We start from the raw sequence: 19,282 nt of genomic DNA on the forward strand, positions 1-19,282 counted from the left end.
GGCAGGTATTACACTAATCCTCGTTTTGCAGATGGTGGGGATAAGACAGAGGGCAAGTAACTTCCGCACGACCCCTCGGACTGAACAGGAGGGAAGTGAGCCCGGTGGTCGGCTCAGCTAAGACCTTAATCTCCTTCACTGAACACCTGCTCAATGCACCTGTTCTTCCAAAGTGTCCTGTCCCTTCCCTGTTGCTTCTGTCAAGCACCAGGGGGGCGCTGGCCTGGGGTCAGTGTTCACCTTCCTGTCTTGGCTGGGGGATTCAGGTACTGGATCTAAGTCTGGACTCCTCACCACGCCCCCCTTCCCCCTCCCCGGCCTCTAGGAAGCGGTACCTCCGGCGGCGGGCGGCTCTAGGGCAGCTGAACACCATTCTGCTGGTGGCCCGTCCCCTGCTCTGGAGGCGGCAGAGACGGCAGGTGAGGTTTCGGGGTGGGGCGGCTCGGGGGCCAAGTTAGGCAGCCTTGCTGGTCTGGCTTTTCCATTTCACGCTGCCTGCCTGTAGGCCGGTGACTCCCAGAGGTCGCTTCCTTCATCCCCACCCGTCCTCCAGAGTCTGACTCTCCCCCCTGCCCACTTGGGGTGCCTTCTTATCCCCTCCAAGCCTTTAGGGCCTGCCAGCTCCCCTCTTTTGCCCGAAGACTCTAATGTGAGGGCCATAAAGCAATTCAAAGGTCGGTGCCCACATACTGCTCTCCTGGGGCCCCTCCCTGGGTGGACTTTGTCCCCTGGGACCATTTCTTCCTGCCCTCTCCCCAGTGCCCTGGCAGACGGGCAGTGACGCCCACAGCACTAAGGCTGGTGAGGGCCCTGGAGGGCTGGTGACAGGTGGCCGGCCCCTTGGGGTCGGTGCTTGTTTCTCTGCTGGGGGCTGGAGGGGGCAGCTGAACTGCCCAGGTGGGGAGGAGCTGCCGGGAGGTTCGAGGAGACCCCTTCCCGGGACACCAGCATCTCCTGCGGCTCCCCGAACAGCTCGGGCATTGGCACAGCTGGAGGACCTCCGAGAAAGTGCCAAGCATGGTAGGTGGACCGGGGGGCTTGGGGGTGTCCGCTGGGTTATGAACCCACTGAAGTTGGCATGGCTCGAGGGAGAGTGTGGGGACCCAGGTGAGCCACCATGGCTCTCCTCTCTCAGGGGCATCCTACGTGCCCCCTAAGAAGAGGACTGGGCTGCCCTCTTTTCCCTCTCTGGGCTCTTGGGGTCCTGTTTGTGTCCAGGATCAGAATCCTCGGTGTCTGGAGTTTATAGTCCTGGGGGTGAGGAGGGACGCGAGGTCCCTGGAGCCCCTCCCTGAGTGTCTCGTCAATTGCTCCTCTCTGCCAGGAGCTGGGGCGCTCGGAGATCCCGGCTGAGCTGGCCGTCATGCTGAAGACGGCAGAAGGTGAGTGTTGATTAGTGTCACTCTTGCTACCACCCCTCTCCCCGCCTAGTCTCTCTGCAGTGTGGTGGGTCTGTCCCTACAGCCCCTCCCTGTGATTCGCTGGGCACCCCTGAGCTCCCTCGGCCCTGAGGCCGGGGGCTGATGGTGACCGGGTGTGTGTGTGTGGGGGGGGTGATGGGGGGAGGCGGTGCCACAGCCCCGTGCTTTACCCAGAACATCTGGGCCACCTCCCCGTGCTGTCCCCAGGCCGTCAGCATGTCTGGGCTGATAGCATCACGGAGTCGATGCCCCCGGAAGTGCCTGTCCGGCCCAAGCTGACCCTCCCTCCCGACATTGACCAGTTCCCGTTCTCCAGCTTCATCTCCATCAGCTTTCAGGTGGGTCCCCAGGCCTTGGCTCCTCCTGGCTGACCCCCACGGCTCCCCGCAGCGCGCCCGTCCCCTCTTGTCACGGGAGCGAAGGGTGCAGCTGCACCCCTTGCAGAATATCTGTTGAACCTAAACGCCTCACCCTCTAGCGTCACTTGGATCTGTGATGCCAGGCCTTTGTTAAACCCGTGCCATCGCCCCACCGTTGAGGTCTTCTCATTAAGGCGTGTGTGACAACAGGGCAGGGCTGCGGTGGTGGCTACGAAACAGGATTCAAAACTGCACGTAATGATCTCAGTTTTGTTGACAATGACAACAGGTGTGGGAGGGCGGCGTATGTTATCTACGTGTAGAAAGTAAGACTAGAAAGAGGCTAACATGTCAATCGTGTTCATGACTGGCAGTGAAATACTGATGGTGTTTTTTAAATTCTTTATCCTTGTCCATGTTTTCTGAGTTTTCTGCATGCAGAAAGAACAATTAAGATGCATATTGCAAGAAACTTAACAGAGGACTATGGGGGAGGGGAAGGGGGAAATAGTTTGGGAGCGGGAGGGAGGCAAACCACGAGAGACTCCTGAATACTGAGAACAAACTGAGGGCTGATGAGGGAAGGGGAGAGGGGAAGGGGGGTGATGGGCATGGAGGAGGGCACTTGTGGGGATGAGCACTGGGTGGCACATGGAAACCAACTTGACAACGAACTACAAAAGAAAAAAAAAAGATGAATTGTGCAGGTGGTTTTCCTCACCTGCCCCCCGCCCCCGCCCCCTCGGCCTGTGCCGGGCGGTCTCCAGCAGGTCAGCACAGACCAGCACCTGCTCAGGCTCTGTCACCCTCCTTGCTCGCAGGAGCCATCCCTGCCCCACCCTGGGCAGCTGCTGACCAAGCCCCTGACCCGGCTGGACGGGGAGAACCCTCAGCATGCCCTGGATATCAACAAGGTGGTGAGTGGCACATCGGGGGAGGGGACGGGGTGGCTGGGCCCTGGCTCCTGGTGCTGGCTGAGCCGTGCATGCTCTGCTCTTGCCCTGCTCTGTGTCTCCAGCTGCTGCGGCTCCTGGGGGACGGGTCCCTGCCCACCTGGCAGGAGCAGATCATGGGCGAGTACCTGGTGCGCCAGGGGCTGCGCCGGCCGGGGCTGCGGGACGAGATCTTCAGCCAGCTGGTGGCCCAGATCTGGCACAACCCGGACGAGCAGCAGAGCCAGCGCAGCTGGGCCCTCATGGCCATCCTGCTCAGCGCCTTTCCCCCAATGCCCACCCTGCAGAAGCCGCTGCTCAAGTAAGGGGCCTGCCACGTGGGGGCCCAATGAGGGGGTTGGTGGGCTGCCCACCACGGCAGCCGTGTGCTGTCCCCACAGGTTCGTGTCCGACCAGGCCCCCACAGGCATGGCAGCACTGTGCCAGCACAAGCTCCTGGGGGCCCTGGAGCAGACGCGGCTGGCCCCCGGGATGGCACGCACCCACCCTCCCACCCAACTCGAGTGGACAGCCGGACGGCGGCGGGGCCGCATGGCACTGGACGTCTTTACCTTCAACGGTGATGCTCACCTTCTGCTCTCCAGTGGCCCCTCCTGTGTCCCTGATCTCCCTTCTGTCCTGCTCCTGGAAGCCCGGTGGGGATGGCAGCCCCTTCCTTTCAGGGAGGACCCGCCGCCACTCACTCCAGCCCCCTACCCCCCGTCCCTGTAGAGGAGTGCTACTCAGCCGAAGTAGAGTCCTGGACCACGGGGGAGCAATTCGCCAGCTGGATTCTGCAGAGCAGGTACTGGGCTGGGGAGTGTGGCCAATGCTGACTACTGTCCCCTCTGGCTCCTGTGTCCCGCCACATGCCTCCTGAAAACCCAGGACCAATACTGTTCTCCCGGGGGGCGGGGGGGGGGTGGCAAGTGGACAGAGGCGAGACAGTAGTTTAAAGATAGGGAGCAAGAGCAGAGATTATACTTACAGTCCCGATTCTAATGAAATAGGCTGATAAATAAATGAGCACGTCAGAGCCGACATAGACGTAGAAGTCTTGCGGTGCAAACGAAGGAGAGCCATATGAGGAAGCCAGATCCTCACCCAGTCCACCAGCCACCTCCGCCTGGTCCCCACTCAGGTCCTTGCCCCCCCCCCCCCACTGGTGGTCATCTTCTTGGCTGACCACTACCTCTGTCCTTCCCAGAGGCCTGGAGGTGCCCCCCCGTGGCTGGTCTGTGTCACTGCACTCCGGGGATTCCTGGCAGGATTCGGCTGGCTGTGACTTCGTGCTGGACCTCATCGGCCGGACTGAGGACCTGGGGGACCCCGTCAGCCCTCGCAGCTACCCCATTGCCCCCCATGGCTTGTAGGTGCCGCCCCGGCACCCCTGTCCCCAGCCTGTTCTGGTCTCTGATCTGTCATAGGTGACCCCCATAGCTACCCTATCACACCCTGGGGTTCATGGGACCTGCTACAGGGCCAGCCCCCCTCCAACTTACCCTTCTCCCACCCTATGGGATGCCCCCCCCAGCTCACAGCACTCCTATCCCTTGCCTCAGCCGGGTCACCACCCCCATCCAAGGCACCCGCTAAGCTGGGCCCACTGTCTCCTGCAGACCTGAGGACATCCCCCCTGCCCCTGGCATCCAGGCCCCCTCACTGCCCCCAGATATACCTCTGGGTCCACCCCCAACACTGTCCAGCAGGAGCCACACAGGTAAGGCCAGAATGGACACAGGGAGGAGGGCAGTGTGATGAGAATGGCAGTGGAGCAAGCCCCACGCCCCAGGGTGACACTCACCCCCTCTGGCCCCACAGCCGAGTCTCAAGCCTCAGGGAGCCTGGACGGCTTCCTGGACCACCTCTTCGAGCCAGTCCTCTCCCCAGGCCACAGCGTGAGTGTTCCGTGCGCACCCCCGGCCCCCACCTGCCCTGGCCCCCCTCTGCTGCCCCTCCCATCTCTCCCAGGGCTCCAGTTCTGACCCCGTGGCCTGTGGCCTTTGTCCCTTCAGGATCTGGAGCAAGGCTGGGCTCTGAGCAGCCGCATGAAGGGAGGGGGCGCCGTTGGGCCCATGCAACAAGGCAGCTACCCCATGGGTGAGTGCAGGGCTGAGCACCTACTCGGGGTCTCCCCAGTCCAGGAGCACCAGGTCTGGGGCCCCCAGGAAGCACCCATAGCCCGTCCTCTTTTTGTTGCCTGGGGCTGGAGGAAGGGGGTCGTAGGGGCTAGATTAAGAATCGAGCTGGGAAGGCCCTGTGCCCTCAGTTTACCCAGGGATGATGCAGATGCCCGGATACCAGCCAGCCATGATGCCTGCAGCCATGCCCATGATGCCAGCGGTCGGCGCAGTCCCTGCCATGCCAGGTAAGTCTGAATCACCGGTCCCTTCTCAGGTAGGAACTGGAGGAAGGGAGGTCCTACCAGGGGCCCGGAGGGTGCGGTGGGCGGAGGGCCGCAGGCAAGCTTGGCACTTGTTTGCCACCTGCAGCCATGGTGGTGCCGCAGCAGGCGCAGCCACAGCCCCCGCTCCCCAGCGTGGACCCGAGGCAGCTGGCACTCCAGCAGCAGAACTTCATCAACCAGCAGGCGCTGATCCTGGTGAGGGTGGGCAGGACCCTCAGACTGCCTGGGGGGGACAGGTCTGGAGGGCAGAGCCAGACCAGATCTTACCGGGCCCACCACTCCCTCCCTCTTCAGGCCCAGCAGATGACCACGCAGGCCATGACACTGTCGCTGGAGCAGCAGACGCGCCAGCGCCGGGCTGAGCCCCAGAGCTCTGGATCTGCTGCCCCGACCTCACCCCCAGCCATCGCCCCCAAGCCCAAGAAGCCCCTGGTCCCGCGGGAGGAGCCAGGGCAGGAGCTGGAATCGGTGGGTGCTCGCCTGAGGGCAAGGAGCTGAGGCCAGACAGGTGGCTTGGCCTGGGGTGGAGACAGCAGACTCCAGGGCTGAGTGGCTGGGAGACCCCACTGGAGCAGGGACGGGTGGGGGCGGGGGCATGGGTGCTGGAAGAGTGGCAACTTGGCCGGCCAGGCTGCTCCTTCACTTCCCCTTCCTGCCCACAGGAGACCTCGCAGGAGCCCCGAAACAAGCCCCAGAGGCCCAAGAGCTTCCGGCAGAAACAGGACTATTTCCAGAAATTGGGTGAGGGTGCTCGAGGTGGCAGGCCTGTGCAGAGACCCGTCCACCCCAGCCTGTCCAGGGCATGTGGGGCACACTCTCCTCCCCTGCATCAATGTAGCCCGTCCGGGAGCCCGATGGGCAGGGCAAGTGGAGAGTAAGAGAGCCATCTGGGCACTTCCAGGGCAGCAGCAGATCAAGGTGAAGACCATGAAGCCTCCTGCCAAGATACAGATCCCCCAGGAGGAGCAGCAGGATGAGGAGCAGGATGACGAGGAGGAACCCAGAGCAGGTGGTGGGGAGACAGGGGTGGGGAGACGGGGTGGTCAGGGCACGCCCTGCGGGTGTGCACAGGGTCTCATGTGTCTCGTCTCCTCCTGGTCAGTGCCATCCCCTCCTCCTCCCCCCACGGTGAAGAAGCCACTGACACAAGGGGGAGCCAAAGCTTCACAAGAGATGGAGGCTGAGGTGGGGCCTGGGGGTGAGCGGGCGCCTGTGCCGGGCAGGCCCCTGGTCCGCAGCTCGGACCCCGGGCCCCGACGGCAGGCAGAGCCTAGCAGGGAGATCCGCAACATCATCCGCATGTACCAGAGCCGCCCGGGCCCTGTGCCTGTGCCAGTGCAGCCGTCCAGGTGGGTCCCGGGGGTGACCAGGGCTGCCGACTCCCTGGGGAGTCACCCTGTGGACTCGTGACCTCTTCCTTCTCTCAGGAAGCCCCCTAAATCTTTCATGAAGAAAAACAACCCCAAGGATGAAGCTCTGGCTAAGCTGGGGATCAGTGGTGTCCAGACGCCTGCGTCGGTGAGGCCCTATCCTGGCCAGGGCATGGCTTCTCACTTGGGGACTCCAAGGCTCTCTGGGATGAAATTTAGCCTCACCCCTAGAGCCAGCTGGATACATCCTCTGTGCCTCCCCAGGCGCTGTCCCCCAGCCCAAGGAAGGGGCCCCCGCCACCTGTGGCTCCTCGCCCCAAGGTCCCAACACAGCTTGGGCGCTCCAACTCCATCAAGGAGAGCCAGGGTCTGTTCGGCCAGACTCCGCCCACTGCCCATGAAGCCTCACCTCCTCCAGCGCCCCCACTGCCTGGGGACACAGGGACCCTTCCAGCGGAGCCCCCCGGTGAGGAACCTCTTATCCCTCGGCGGAGGGCTTCACTGAGGCCACGGGATTCCCAGCAGCCTCCCCGCACTTGTGGCTGAGGTCGGCCGCTCGGGGTGCTCAGGCTTCAGGACTTTGGAGCCACGGGCAAGGAGCATGTTTCCGCATTCCCGTCCAGGGAGGGGCCCGGGCATTCCTGGGGCCTGTGTGGCATTGAGGGACTGTCACAGGGTGGTGTCCTCAGTGCAAACCTGACAGCTCCATCAGGAATTTAGTGGCCCTGCTGACGTGGTCAGGGATGGCAGGGAGGATGAGGGCTGGAGATGGAGGCCGGAGATGGGACGTGGGCAGGAGGTTCGCGACCGAGGTCGAGCGGGCCGAGCCCTCACAGGGCCCCAGGGAGGTGAGGGCCTTCCTTCCCCTCGTCCCTGTCATTCTGGCCCCTGGCAGCTCCTGGCCTGAAGCTGTCTGGCCCTTCCCTCTGCCAGGCTTGATGGAGCCCATGGAGGACCAGGGGGTCTCCACCCAGCTGCTCGTGCCCTCTGGCAGCGTGTGTTTCTCCTATGTCGGTGCGCCCTGGAAGCTGTTCCTGCGCAAGGAGGTGGGCATGGGGGGGGTGCTGCGGAGGGGTGGCAGGTGGTGGGCGGGAGCCCAGCCTCTCCCCGCACACAGACACTGGGGGCTGCCTCCCCACGACCCGCCTCCTCAGGCCTGGTCTCCCCTCTGGGTCTGGGAGGAGGTGGCGGGCTGAGCAGGGGCACATGGCCAGCTGTTTCCCACCCCTGCTCTCCCACAGGTGTTCTACCCCCGGGAGACCTTCAGCCACCCCTACTGCCTGCAGCTCCTCTGTGAGCAGGTGAGGGCCCGGGCCACCGCAACATGGCCAGACGGACTGCTCCACGTCCGGGCCGGGTTCCCGTCGGTGTGACGCCGGAGAGCGGCAGTATTTCCGGGGCAGGTGCTCTGTTGGAAGCCCTGCCTTTATTTAATCCTCACGACATCCCTAAGAGTAAGGGCCATTGTCGGCCTGGAATGAGGATTCAAAATCAAGCATGTGAAGTCTCCAGCATGGGCTCCGGCACCCAGTAGACATTCCTAATTGCTTCTCTGTCACCCCTGGATGCTCTCAGGACCCTACCTCTTCCCGCAAATTCCAGAACAGTCTCCCTGCCTCCCCCGGTTCTGTTCCTTCCAGGGACAGGTGACTGGGGAACAGCAGCCCGCTCACGCAGGTGGTGGTGGGGAGGCGGCCCTGGGCTCAGAAGCCCCACATCCCTCCCTGCCTGCCCCCGTGCCCACGGGGCTCTTTAGCTTTTCCTCCGCGTGGTGAGCTCTGGTACTGGGATCTAGTGGCGGTCACCTGGCTCTGCCCACAGATCCTGAGGGACACCTTTGCCGAGTCCTGCATCCGGATCTCCCAGGATGAGCGGACCAGAATGAAAGAGCTCCTGGGTAGGGTCCAGGGACCCTGGAGTCAGGGAGCTGAAGAGCAGGGGTGGGGAGGGGACAAACTCTGGGGTCCCCCCTGTGAAGGAGCCTGAGGACAGTCTGGGGCCGTCCCTGCCCACAGGAGACCTGGAGGTGGGCCTAGATTCGCTCAGTACCACCCAGGACAGTGTCAAGAAGCGCATCGTGGTGGCTGCTCGGGACAACTGGGCCAATTATTTCTCCCGAATCTTCCCTGTCTCGGTCAGTGAGGTTGGACGTGCGGCTGGGGATGGTAGTACCCGTCTAGTTCCTACCGTGTCCTGCGTGGGCCTTTGTGGCAGGGATGAGAGCTGAGGGGGGAGTGGGCCCCCATGGAAGGACGCCCAGGGCATGCTGGATGCTGGTGGAGGACCAGGAGCCTGTCACCTTCCTTCCGGGCAGGGTGAGAGTGGCAGTGACGTGCAGCTGCTGGGCGTGTCCCACAGGGGGCTGCGGCTGCTCAAGGTGACGCAAGGCCCTAGCTTCCACCTCAACCAGATGAAGACTCTCTGCTCATACAGGTGAACTGGGCGGGGGGCCGAGCTGTGGATGGCCCCCCCGGAGGCAAGGGGGCTCCCAGCTCATGCCTCCACCCTGTGCACAGCTTTGCTGAGGTGCTGGGCGTGGAGTGTCCAGGCGGCTCCACTCTGGAGCTGTCGCTAAAGGGGGAGCAGCTGGTGTTGCGCACGGCCCGGGCGGGTGCCGTCAAGGCCACGATCGAGCTGTTCCTGAGTGAGCTCAAAAAGGCAAGTGCGGGCTGGTCGGCCAAGCTCTCTCTAGCCATCAGGGGTCCTTGGCACTCTGGAGCACTGGGTGGAGGGTGAGGCCCACAGGGGGAAGAGGTGAGGTGGGCAGGACAGGGGCTGCGGGCAGGCTGGCTCCCTGAGCTGCTCACCCTCCTGCCCGCAGGACTCCGGCTACGTCATCGCCCTGAGAAGCTACCTCACTGACGACCACAGCCTCCTCAGCTTCCACCGTGGGGACCTCATCAAGCTGTTGCCAGTGGCCGCGCTGGAGCCCGGTACCCCTGGGGGCAAGCAGGGTGGCTGGCACCGGGAGGGCAGCCCATGGCAGAGCCTCTGAGGGGAAGGGGGTCCTGGTGGTTGAGCCGCTGTCCTTCGGTGCCGTCCAGGCTGGCAGTTCGGCTCCACCGGGGGCCGCTCAGGACTCTTCCCTGCCAACATGGTTCAGCCAGCTGCTGCTCCAGACTTTTCCTTTTCGCCAGAGAAGAGTGGCCGGCACAGGAGTCAGTCGCAGCATGGAGAGCCAGGGCTGGCCCGGTGGGAGAGGGCGGCAGAGGTGAGGAAGGCAGCAGAGGCGAGGCTTGACTAGGAGTCGAGGAAGGAAAGGGCTTGATTGCCCCAATGGCCGGGCCCGCCTGCCGCCTGGTGGGTGGTGGGTGGCGCTTGGTCTGATCCTGCCCCTCCGGCATCTCCCAATTCCGTGCCTTGTCTCCTCAGCAAGGTTGTGAGCTCCTTGCGGGCAGAGCCTGGGTCCTTCGTGCCCCTGCAGCATTTAAGTGCTGCCCTAGAAGATGCTCACTAAACATCTCTTGAGCCTCCTGGTGGCGTGCTCACTCCAGCTGCCCTTCCTGCTCCACCTGGGTTGGGCTGAGTGGGGGCTGGGCAGAGTCTCTGGACAAGCCCCTGGGCACTCGGGTGGCACAAGATCTCCTGTGTTCCCAGCGCCATGCCCGCACCCAGAGCCAGACACATAGTGACAACTCCGAGGCCACCAGCTCCACCCACTCTGTGACCTACCTCTCTCTGTCCACGGACTCCCACGACTATACCATGCAGGAATTTGCCCTGCACCACTTCCGGAGGTCCCAGACCTTGTGAGTGCCCCGGCCCCACCCCTCTGCCTACCCATCCTCATTCTCCCCAAAGTAGGCCTCCCTGCTCAGAGCCACCAGGCCAGTGCCTTAGCACCCTCCCTACACATCCTGAGGTGGGGGCCTGCCAAGCAAGCAGGGCTGTCGTCCCCTCTGCCCCCTCAGGCTGGATCTGACAAGTCACGATGCTAAGAAAGCCATGGCCAGCCTGGTGCGGTACACCAAGGTGAGGAGGCAGGGTGGGGAGGAGTCGGGCCACTGGACCTGCCCTCTGGCCCCTGTGGACTCCCAACCCACGACCCAATCTCTGGCCACAGGTTCCCATACAGGAATCACTCATCAGCCTCAGTGATGAGGACGCAAACAGGCAGGCTGTGGAAAGCTTCCAGGGTGAGTGGCCACAGCATCCTGTGTCCGTGGTGCTTTGGATCTAGGTGCCAGGTCTCCTTCCTCCTTGAGTCTGTCAACTCTGGGAAGCTCACTGGTGGTTACTGCACCTCACAGCCCTCACCTCTTTCTACCCACACCCAAGGGGTGGTGGGTCATGTACGGTGTCCAGCTGGCTAAGTGCCGTTTGCGGCCACAGGTGCCCATGGAAACTCTGTCTCCGTCTCTGTCTCTCGGAGCCTTGTCTCCTTGTCGCTGAATGTAGAGATTGCTCTGCCTGGCTCTGGTGCATTTTCAAGAGCAAGGCATGGGGTGATGGGGAAAGCCCCGGGTGGGGACAGCAGGAGCCGGGGCCAGGTCCCCCACCCAGCTCAGCCGGCTTCCCACCCCACCCGCAGCTCTGATGCTGTTCATGCGGGACTCGCCCAAGTCCCGGGGCAAGAATGACCCGGAACTCCTTTATGAGCTGCTCAAGGTAGGCAAGGGCTTGTGTGCTGAAGGTTGGGAGGGGAGACACCCGTCCAGCCCGGACCTGAGTGGGTTCCCCCTTCCCTTGGCCAGTAGTCTTTCGAATGATCCAGAAGTATTTACTGAGTCCCCATTACATGCTGGGGGCATGGGGGTGAACCAAGGAGGCCAAGACAGCGCAAAGCCATGACACGGTGTATCGAGTTCAAAGTGCGGTGGGGAATGACACAGCAGGGAAGGGGCTGCTGCAGTGCAGAGGCTTGGTGACAGGGTGACACGGGAGCAGCGATCTGGGGGAAGCTGGGGAGAGAGGCACGTGCGCACTGGGCCAACACACGCAGGCGGAGAGCTGGCAGGGCGAGGGTCCCGATCAGGGTGAGCCTTTTGCAGCGGCCAGGCCGGCGTGGCTGGAGCCCAGCGAGGGACAGGGGGGAAGATAAGGCCTGGCAGGGACGGCAGGGCCAGGTCCTAGCAGGCCATCGCATGCTACTCTTGGGACTCTGATTTTTCAAGAGAGAGGGGCACTTGAGGGAGTTTGCAGAGACTGGCTTACATTTTTAGATGGCTCTGGCTGTTTGCCACCCCTCCCTGGCGGGTACAAAGGCCAGAGGAGGTTATTGCCATGATCATCGGGTGAGGGATGGTGCTGGCCAAGCCCACAGGTAGCAGCAGAGGGGAGAAGGCTCAGAGCAACAGGGTTTGCTATGAATTGTACGTGGGCTGTGACAGAGGCCTTGGGCAGAGCAGTGGCCATCTTTGATACGAAGGCCTGAGGGATGACCAGGTCCGGGCTGGGGCAGGAGTCTGTTTGGGGCATGTGAAATCTGGAGTCCACTCTTCCAAGCAGGCGGCCTGGGTTCCAGGGAGAAGTCTGGGCTGGAGGCAGGCACCAGCAGGTGGCAGGTGCGAGCAGCTGAGATCATCAGGGCGTGCAGACAGGCCCAAGGGCTAGAGGTCAAGGACAAGGGGAGACAGCAGACAAGACAGGGACGAGCATACCCTGTAAGCAGATGAAAGCAGTAATTGACCACTTGGGCACAAGCTGTGACAAAGACTAAGAGCTGGTCCCCTGCCTGGGGCCGTTAGGATTTCTCCCTGACTTCAGATCCCGTGCCCCCCCACCCCCTGCTCTTCCTGTCCCCACAGCTGTGTCGAGAGGAGAACCTCAGGGATGAGATTTACTGCCAAGTCATCAAACAGGTCACAGGACACCCTCAGCCGTGAGTGCGCGGGGCTGGGGGCAGTGGGGGGGCAGGGGCAGCCCGGGGCAGTGGCCAGGATCGGGCCAGCCTGAAGCCCGGGCCCTCTGCCCTGCAGGGAACACTGTGCCCGTGGCTGGACCTTCCTCAGCCTCCTCACGGGCTTCTTCGCCCCGTCAACCACACTGATGCCCTACGTGACCAAGTTTCTGCAGGATTCAGGCCCACGCCAAGGTGCCCATGGGAGGGACTCCCAGGCTGGGTCTCAGCAGCTTGGCGAGGGGTTTGGAGACGCCTGTGACCCCAGCCCACCTCCCCTCTGCAGAGCTGGCCCGGAGCAGCCAGGAGCGCCTCCAGCACACAGTCAAATACGGGGGCCGCAGGCGGCTGCCCTCTCCGGTTGAAATTCAGGCTTTCCTGGTACTGGGGGGCACAGGGGGCTGGGCATTGTGGGGCTCCCTGGTGGCGGACAGGGAGTTGGGGCCTCTGGCCCCTGCGGGACTGACCCTGCGATCTGTCTTGACAGAAAGGGCAAGTATTCCGCCCACTTCTAATTCACTTGCCAGGGGGTCTGGATTACAAAACCAGCATCGGGACTTTCACGGTGAGCATGGGGCCACTGAGGAAGGGTTGGAGAGAGACGGAAAAGCCGTGGCATCAGTTCTGATGTCACCCGCGCCCCCGCCCCCCCCCGCCCTGTCTCTGTGCCCAGGTGGCAGCAGAAGTGCTGGAGGAGCTGTGCCAGCAGATGGGCATCACTGACCCCCAGGAAGTGCAGGAATTTGCCCTGTTCCTCATCACAAAGGAAGGTGAGCCCTTTGCCTGAGGAGGAGGGGAGGGGGGCCGCCAGGCTGGATCCCAGGAGGCGGCTTCCCTGCCGGCTGTGCGCCCATGAGCCAGGCAAGTTCCCATGCTGGGACTGGGGCTGGCCCTGGACGGTGGGGCAGGCTGTGGACCTGGGCTCCCCACGCAGGTGAGCTGGTGCGGCCCCTGTGGCCCCACGAGTACCTCAACAGCGTGGTGGATCAGGACGGGAGCCTGCACAGCCGGCGGCTCAGCTGGGAGACGCAGCTGCACTTCGAGAATCCCACCTACATCACTACTCACTACAAGCAGGTCAGCCGCGCCCGCCGCGCCCCCCTCCCCCAGCCTGCCAAGTGCAGCCGGTAGCTGGACCTGGGCAGCAACTTGCAAGCAAGCCCCTGCCTGGATGAGGGACCTCCAAGCCTCCCTTCCCCGAAGAAGAGATGGTCACAGGACCGAGCTTGGGTCCCCCAGAGCTCCCACTTGGTGGAGGCTCTGGGGGACAGCTGTGCCCTCCCCTCACTGCTGTCCCTTCTCAGGTGCTGCGGGACTACCTACAGGGGAAGCTGTTGGTCAGCCCCCAGGAGGACGCTCAGCTGGCCAAGCTGGCCGCCCTGCAGCACCGTAGCAAAGGCCAAGAGGACCACCTGTCAGAGTGAGTGTGGCCCCACACCTCCTGTCCCCCACCTTGTCCCTGCTGGTGCTGACACCCACTTCAGCATGCCCCCACAAGGGCCTTTCCTTTAGCCCCTAGTCCTCCAATGGCACAGCCACTCAACTTGTACCCTTCCTCACCTTAAATGTGATGAACCCAGAGTAGTAGAGGCTGTGTACACCTGACCTCCCCACCCCCACCCATCTCCTCAAGGGCAGGGTCTGTATCTTGTTCGTAAGTCTGGATCCCCAATCTCACCCAGCTATAGTAGCCTTGTTCATTTATTTAGCACCTGCTGTATTCCCAGCCTCGACTGACCAGTCTGTGTCGTAGGGAAGACCTGCTGGCTTACTTGCCCAAGCCGCTGCAAAAGCAAGTGAGCATGTCAGCCCTAAGGAACCTGACGGAGCAGGAGCTGAGGTGGATGCAAGCGCGCAGCTCCCAAGAAGCACAGATTAGCTTCATCGGTGGGTCTGGGACCCGAGGGTCGCAAGGGCCAGAGCAGGAGACCCTGAAGGAAAGGGGTGAAGGGGGAGGGGAGCTTCTCTACCTGCTCCCAGCCCCGCTCACCCAAGCTGGAGGCCAGGTCAGGCAGGCCCCACGGCCCCAGTGACCAGGACTCCTATGCCGGCCCCTCCCTTCCCAGAGGCCGCGAGCCAGCTGCCCCTCTTCGGCTACACCATCTACGTGGTGGTGCGTGTCAGCCAGATGGCCCTGCCGGGACCCAGCTTCCTGGGACTCAACCGCCAGCACCTCATCCTCATGGAGCCTAGCACCCAGGTGGGCCAGGCTCCCGCCCCCGTGCTGGCCTGAGCACCTTGCACCACTTCCCCCCCCCCCCACGGTGACCCCTCCCCTGAGAGGGTCCAAGCTCTGCTGTCTCTGCTGCCCCCAGGAACTGTACTGCTCCATCGCCCTGAAGGACCTGCAGCGGGTCCAGCTGCTGAGCCGCCTGCAGAGCGACGGGCTCCCTGGCCTGGAGCTCAACTACGGCTCTGCCGACAACCCCCACACCATCTGGTTTGAGCTGCAGAAGGTGAGGAGGAGCCGGGGCCTCTGACAACACGCTGGGAAGGTGGCCTGGGGCTGGGGGGGCCGGCGGGGAGCCCGGTCCTCACGTGCCCGTGCCCGGCAGGCCCAGGAGCTGAAGCACACCATCGCCTTCCTGCTGGACCTCGGCGCCACTTCCCACTAGCACTGGCCTCACCCAGAGGAGTGCAAGAGGGCCCCTCCCAGGGCCAAGTCTGACTAGGACTGTCTCCCTGGGGTGCCATCAGGCCATCTTGGTTCAGACTTCCCCACATGGCTGTTCTGGAACCTTCCACAGCACAGCACTACTGGCCTGTGTGGAGGCCAGGAGCTGCTATGGGGCCCCCAGCTGGGAAAGGGCAAGACTCCCCCTGGGGGCGCCTGCAGGAACTCACTTGGGCAGCTGATGCTGCCTACCCTGGGGGAGATGCCCACACGGCGCCAGGTCCCGGCTCCACATCGGCACGATCCCCGCCTTCGAGAAGCAAATGCTGAGGAAATAAAACTCCCAAGAGAAAAAGGCTTTGTTTGTGGGGGGGGGGAGGGGTGTCACAACCAACAGGACTTTATTTCTCAGGTACGTGTCAGTCCGGGCTGGCCTTCCTGATCAGGAACTGAGCAGAGAACAGGGCCCGGCGGTAGTGGCCAAGGACCCGAGGCCCCAACGCCTCGGATGGGTGGGCTTCACCCTGGCTTATAACTCATTAATAAGAGGTAGAGGGCCACACCTTCCTCCTGTTCCTCTGGCAGCAGCCCCCCCCCCCCCCCACTACCTTCTAATCTGGGGATCTGGCTCAGAAATCCCAGCCGAGAGAGGCAGGGAGGCTAGGAAGACGACGACCTCGGATTTTGCGAGCAGAAAGGTGGCTGGCCTCTGGCCTCGCTGTGGGGGAGGTGGCTGGGGCCAGCTCCAGAGCAAGCATGGTTGGAAGGGGGAGGGACCCTGAGCAAAGAGGCTGCCCCCGATGGCTGTGGGCATTCCACCTTCCCGTTCCGGAGTGAGGCCCAGGTTGGGCCACGGTTGAAGCTGGGGGAGCACTCGGGCCCTAGGGGGCAGCAGCTGGTCATCGCTGTGGGTCACACAGGCCGTGCCAGTCAGCTTCGCTCTCGCACCGGGCCCGGCCGTGGAAAAACTGCTTGATGAAATTCTGGGCCTCTTCCTTTACTACAGATTCGAGAAAGGGGAACGTGAGGGCCAGTCCGTCCCCACCACCGAGTCCCGCAAACGCTCCCTGGCCTGGTGACGCAGGCACTCACCGCTCTTTCCAGGAGAGGCCTTCTGAGTCAGGGAGTGGGAGAGGTAGCGGGCGAAGGCTTTAAACAATTCCTGGAAGTGGAGGGTGACAGGAGCAAAGGGCACAGACCCCTGCCCTGTCACCACCAGGGGCCCAGAGCCACGACCCAAGGGCAAGGCAGACCCCGGGGAAGGAGACGCCCGGCCTTAGGGCCTAGCCTGCTTCGGCCCCACTTTGTCCTCTGGCTACAGTCCCTGCCCCGGTATCCCAGGCCCAGGAGGGGGCAGAATCCACCCAACTACCCTACCTTGGATGCAAACTTGCCCTCCTTGTAGAAAGGGGTCAGGCATTTGACCACAACATTTGCAGCCTCCTTGAGGGAGATAGCAGGGACTGGGAGATGGCAGGAACCCTGGACCCTGTGGTTCAAGGTGTCCTGATCGCTGGCCAAGATGCTGTCCTTGGCTTCAGCTAAGATGGAGGCGTTGGCTGAGGGGCAAGGCCTCTTCTGAACCTGGTTCTCTGGGTTCTCCTGTGCAGGACCCAAGTGGAGCATTGCTCTCGGGGCCCCTGTCACCAGCCCCTCCCCTCCTTCTGGAAGACTGGGACTCAGCATCCACCGGCTCCCTCCAGCCAGCCCATCTAACCCTGGGATGTAAAAAGAGACAACGTCCCCCAAAGCCCTGATTCAGAGCAGAGCAGAGCTGGTCTGCAGGCCCCCGGCCCGTGGCCTCGTGCCAGTCAGTACCTGCTGGGGTCTGGGCCGCTTGCCCGTGCGTGTCTCCTGTGCGGGGCTGCGCTGGCCTTCAGGGAGCCCCTGGTTTCTGAGCGGGTGGGTCCTGGCCAGGGAGAAGAGCAGGCGTCAAGAGCTCCGGCCGCCAGCCGCCCCCTCGGCTCGGCTGGCCCAGCAGCACCCCCGGCCCAGGGCTGCGGAGGCTCAGTTAAGAAAACAGATTCCGAAGAATTTCAAACTATCAGAGCCCTTACCTTGACCTCTCCCCGGTGCACTCCTTGGTCTGGGGGGACGCAGCCAAACACCCCGGGGCTCCATCCTCCTCCCCTGCACACTCCCCTGGGACTCCCTCGCGGGGAAGGCTCGCGGCCGAGGTGAGGGGAGACGGGCTCCGGGCCCTTCGGCAGAAGCGGGTGATGTTCTGAGCATCCTTCAGGGCGGCTGCCGCTAGGAGCTGCTGCTTCTTGCTGGCCCGGAGCTTGCCACGGGGCCCGCCCTTAGAGGGACTTTTCACCTTCTGCTCTGGGGAGGACCCCCCACAATGAGCACTGCTTCCAGGGGCCTCTCCTCTGGGCCCCGGTAGGCACTCACTGCAGTCACCCTGGAGGCTTGGGGGCTGGCTGGGGGGCTCCCGCTCACCTCCCAGCACAGGCTGGGGGGCTTGCTCCTGGGCCTGCATCTTCTCCATCAGCTCAGTGGCCGTCTGGAAGGGGCAGGAGCCTTTGGGAAAACCAGCTCCCACCCGCTTGGGTTTGAGCTGTGAAGAGGAGGAGAGAGGGTTCTGACCACCAGGTCCTTGAGGACACACACAGGCTGGCCCGGAATGGTTCTTGGGGGTGGAGGAGGGAGACGCCGGGCAGGACACTGTGGGGGCCGCAGTGGTAGAGCTGGGAGGGTAGGGAGGCTGGAGGCCTGTCCCGGGGCGCCTGGGGCCAGGGCTACAGCGCCCAGAGAGGGCCAGCAGCCATGGCGTGGCTGAGGACAAGGGGAAGTGATGCCTTTCCCCGACCCAGGTTCAGGGACGCTGCTCACCGAGTACACTTGAGAGGCAGGCCGGATGTCGTACTCGGTGGGCTCTGGGGGTTGGGCCTGGGCACTGTGACTCCTGGTATCACCTTCCACGTCATAGAGCTGCCCGTCCTTGGAGGCTCTGTGGATCTCGGCCACCTGAGTCACAGACAGGCAGGGACAACATCGCACCCACTTGGTCCTCAAAGCCCCAACCCAGGCTATCCACAGGTGGGCTTCTAGGGCCCGTGGCTGAAGGTAATTGGACACTGGACAAGTTCTAGTCCTCACGGAGGTGGCTAGAAACATCTCCAGCTGGCAAAGAAGGGAGGTCAGTCTGCCCTGTGGAAGTGGTTGTCTTGCAGGGGACAGGCAGACAGCCCGGGAGGGTAGGGGCTGCCTCTCCCCCCACCCCAGCCCACAGGCATGCCCTGCCTGGGCCCACCTTCTTTAGCACACCGGCCTTGTAAAGGTTGGCCACCTTGGCATTTCGGAACATCTTGTATTCCAGCTCCACAGCCCTGGGTTGGAGATCGGGTCTGAGAGTAAGAAAAAGCATAAGGGTCAGGTGGGCCTGAGCCCTCTCTCTGTTGAGCTCCTGCTGGATTCCGTCTGGGGACCCTGGAGACGGCTTCAGAGCCCGGTGGGACTGGCCTTGGGCACAGGGATTCTGGCCTGGATGCCGGGCATCCTGTGGCTTACTGCCCTTCAGCAGGCGCTGGCAGCCCCTTAGTCCTGGCTAAGCCTGCCCCCTGGTGGGGCAGTGAGACCTGCAGCCACTGGGAGCCTGAAGTGTCACAATCTGGGGAGGGGATGCCCAAGTAAGCCAGGAGGGACGGGGGCTCTTGTGGTCTGCAAGGGAACCAGGGCTCGGAGAAGCCTCCAAGGCCCCTGGGACGTGGGACACTCACCTGTCGTCAGTCCCTGTGGCCTGGCGGTTACTTCTCAGAGCGTCTTCCAGAAGCCCCAGGCAGTGCTCACGGGCCTACACGGGGGAAGGAATTTGGTCACTTAAGCCTTAAGGTTGGGGGAGGAGTTTGGGGAACAGAGCTGCCCACATCTCACCTTCACAGTGAGCCTGGGGATTTTCCTGCTGGAAGCATCTTTCAGGGGACAGTCCTCATCTGTGGGGAAGAGGGGTGGGTGGGTCACTGCATTCTCCCCCCCGCTCTCTGGAGTCCCCAGCTCCCAGTGAGGCATCTACACCCTGGGAACAGCCCGAGTCCCTGAGGACACTTCTGTACTGACCTGGAGGTACAAATTCTTCTATCTTGGGGTCTTTGCCCTGGAAGAATGCATGAAGGGCCTATGAGGCACCTTGCCTGGCTGCAGGATGGCCCCCAGTCCAGCACCAGGGTGGGGGCTGAGCGAGTGTAAACGGGGGACACTGGAGACCCCATCAGGGCCCCATCCCCCTCACCTTGCGTAGGCTCATCTGCTTTTGGTAGAAGAGATTCCATTCTCGCTTGTGGGCCTCGTCTCTGCCCTCATCCCCACTGCCTCCGGAACCTTCGTCGTACCTGGGAAGA

The 19,282-nt window shown here is 63.1% G+C and overlaps 2 protein-coding genes across 6 annotated transcripts in view; one reads left to right on the top strand and one right to left on the bottom strand.

Annotated features, from left to right (window-relative positions):
* Window positions 1-15,297, top strand: part of MYO15B (myosin XVB) — a 31,595-nt gene extending 16,298 nt beyond the window's left edge. Inside the window, exons 23-65 of the mRNA XM_029927085.1 lie at window positions 326-419; window positions 973-1,020; window positions 1,325-1,382; window positions 1,629-1,759; window positions 2,602-2,697; window positions 2,799-3,034; window positions 3,114-3,292; window positions 3,445-3,517; window positions 3,920-4,081; window positions 4,332-4,432; window positions 4,534-4,610; window positions 4,728-4,812; window positions 4,982-5,080; window positions 5,205-5,314; window positions 5,414-5,605; window positions 5,782-5,860; window positions 6,021-6,161; window positions 6,222-6,468; window positions 6,547-6,637; window positions 6,754-6,955; window positions 7,423-7,535; window positions 7,731-7,790; window positions 8,311-8,386; window positions 8,505-8,623; window positions 8,804-8,922; window positions 9,006-9,147; window positions 9,311-9,422; window positions 9,534-9,700; window positions 10,087-10,238; window positions 10,401-10,461; window positions 10,553-10,625; window positions 11,021-11,097; window positions 12,237-12,310; window positions 12,408-12,523; window positions 12,615-12,709; window positions 12,816-12,893; window positions 13,002-13,098; window positions 13,263-13,405; window positions 13,633-13,748; window positions 14,082-14,215; window positions 14,395-14,528; window positions 14,644-14,784; window positions 14,884-15,297. Coding sequence (XP_029782945.1) covers window positions 326-419; window positions 973-1,020; window positions 1,325-1,382; window positions 1,629-1,759; window positions 2,602-2,697; window positions 2,799-3,034; window positions 3,114-3,292; window positions 3,445-3,517; window positions 3,920-4,081; window positions 4,332-4,432; window positions 4,534-4,610; window positions 4,728-4,812; window positions 4,982-5,080; window positions 5,205-5,314; window positions 5,414-5,605; window positions 5,782-5,860; window positions 6,021-6,161; window positions 6,222-6,468; window positions 6,547-6,637; window positions 6,754-6,955; window positions 7,423-7,535; window positions 7,731-7,790; window positions 8,311-8,386; window positions 8,505-8,623; window positions 8,804-8,922; window positions 9,006-9,147; window positions 9,311-9,422; window positions 9,534-9,700; window positions 10,087-10,238; window positions 10,401-10,461; window positions 10,553-10,625; window positions 11,021-11,097; window positions 12,237-12,310; window positions 12,408-12,523; window positions 12,615-12,709; window positions 12,816-12,893; window positions 13,002-13,098; window positions 13,263-13,405; window positions 13,633-13,748; window positions 14,082-14,215; window positions 14,395-14,528; window positions 14,644-14,784; window positions 14,884-14,943 — 4,960 coding nt within the window. The 3' untranslated portion in view covers window positions 14,944-15,297. The remainder of the gene's footprint in view (window positions 1-325; window positions 420-972; window positions 1,021-1,324; window positions 1,383-1,628; window positions 1,760-2,601; window positions 2,698-2,798; window positions 3,035-3,113; window positions 3,293-3,444; window positions 3,518-3,919; window positions 4,082-4,331; window positions 4,433-4,533; window positions 4,611-4,727; window positions 4,813-4,981; window positions 5,081-5,204; window positions 5,315-5,413; window positions 5,606-5,781; window positions 5,861-6,020; window positions 6,162-6,221; window positions 6,469-6,546; window positions 6,638-6,753; window positions 6,956-7,422; window positions 7,536-7,730; window positions 7,791-8,310; window positions 8,387-8,504; window positions 8,624-8,803; window positions 8,923-9,005; window positions 9,148-9,310; window positions 9,423-9,533; window positions 9,701-10,086; window positions 10,239-10,400; window positions 10,462-10,552; window positions 10,626-11,020; window positions 11,098-12,236; window positions 12,311-12,407; window positions 12,524-12,614; window positions 12,710-12,815; window positions 12,894-13,001; window positions 13,099-13,262; window positions 13,406-13,632; window positions 13,749-14,081; window positions 14,216-14,394; window positions 14,529-14,643; window positions 14,785-14,883) is intronic.
* A 3-nt stretch (window positions 15,298-15,300) lies between these two features.
* Window positions 15,301-19,282, bottom strand: part of RECQL5 (RecQ like helicase 5) — a 33,327-nt gene continuing 29,345 nt past the window's right edge. For 2 of the 5 annotated variants that reach the window (XM_029927132.1, XM_029927133.1), the window contains 11 exons: window positions 19,174-19,273; window positions 19,002-19,038; window positions 18,819-18,877; window positions 18,665-18,738; window positions 18,199-18,292; window positions 17,778-17,912; window positions 17,000-17,502; window positions 16,761-16,851; window positions 16,320-16,544; window positions 16,035-16,104; window positions 15,301-15,942 (listed from right to left, as the gene is read on the bottom strand). In XM_029927132.1, coding sequence (XP_029782992.1) covers window positions 15,842-15,942; window positions 16,035-16,104; window positions 16,320-16,544; window positions 16,761-16,851; window positions 17,000-17,502; window positions 17,778-17,912; window positions 18,199-18,292; window positions 18,665-18,738; window positions 18,819-18,877; window positions 19,002-19,038; window positions 19,174-19,273 — 1,489 coding nt within the window. In that variant the 3' untranslated portion in view covers window positions 15,301-15,841. Of the gene's footprint in view, window positions 15,943-16,034; window positions 16,105-16,319; window positions 16,545-16,760; window positions 16,852-16,999; window positions 17,503-17,777; window positions 17,913-18,198; window positions 18,293-18,664; window positions 18,739-18,818; window positions 18,878-19,001; window positions 19,039-19,173; window positions 19,274-19,282 lie in introns of those variants that run through there. The other 3 variants (XM_029927134.1, XM_029927137.1, XM_029927135.1) reach the window with 3 other exon arrangements.

Source organism: Suricata suricatta, chromosome 17 (assembly GCF_006229205.1).
Source record: "Suricata suricatta isolate VVHF042 chromosome 17, meerkat_22Aug2017_6uvM2_HiC, whole genome shotgun sequence".
In the NCBI taxonomy this organism is placed as follows: domain Eukaryota; kingdom Metazoa; phylum Chordata; class Mammalia; order Carnivora; family Herpestidae; genus Suricata; species Suricata suricatta.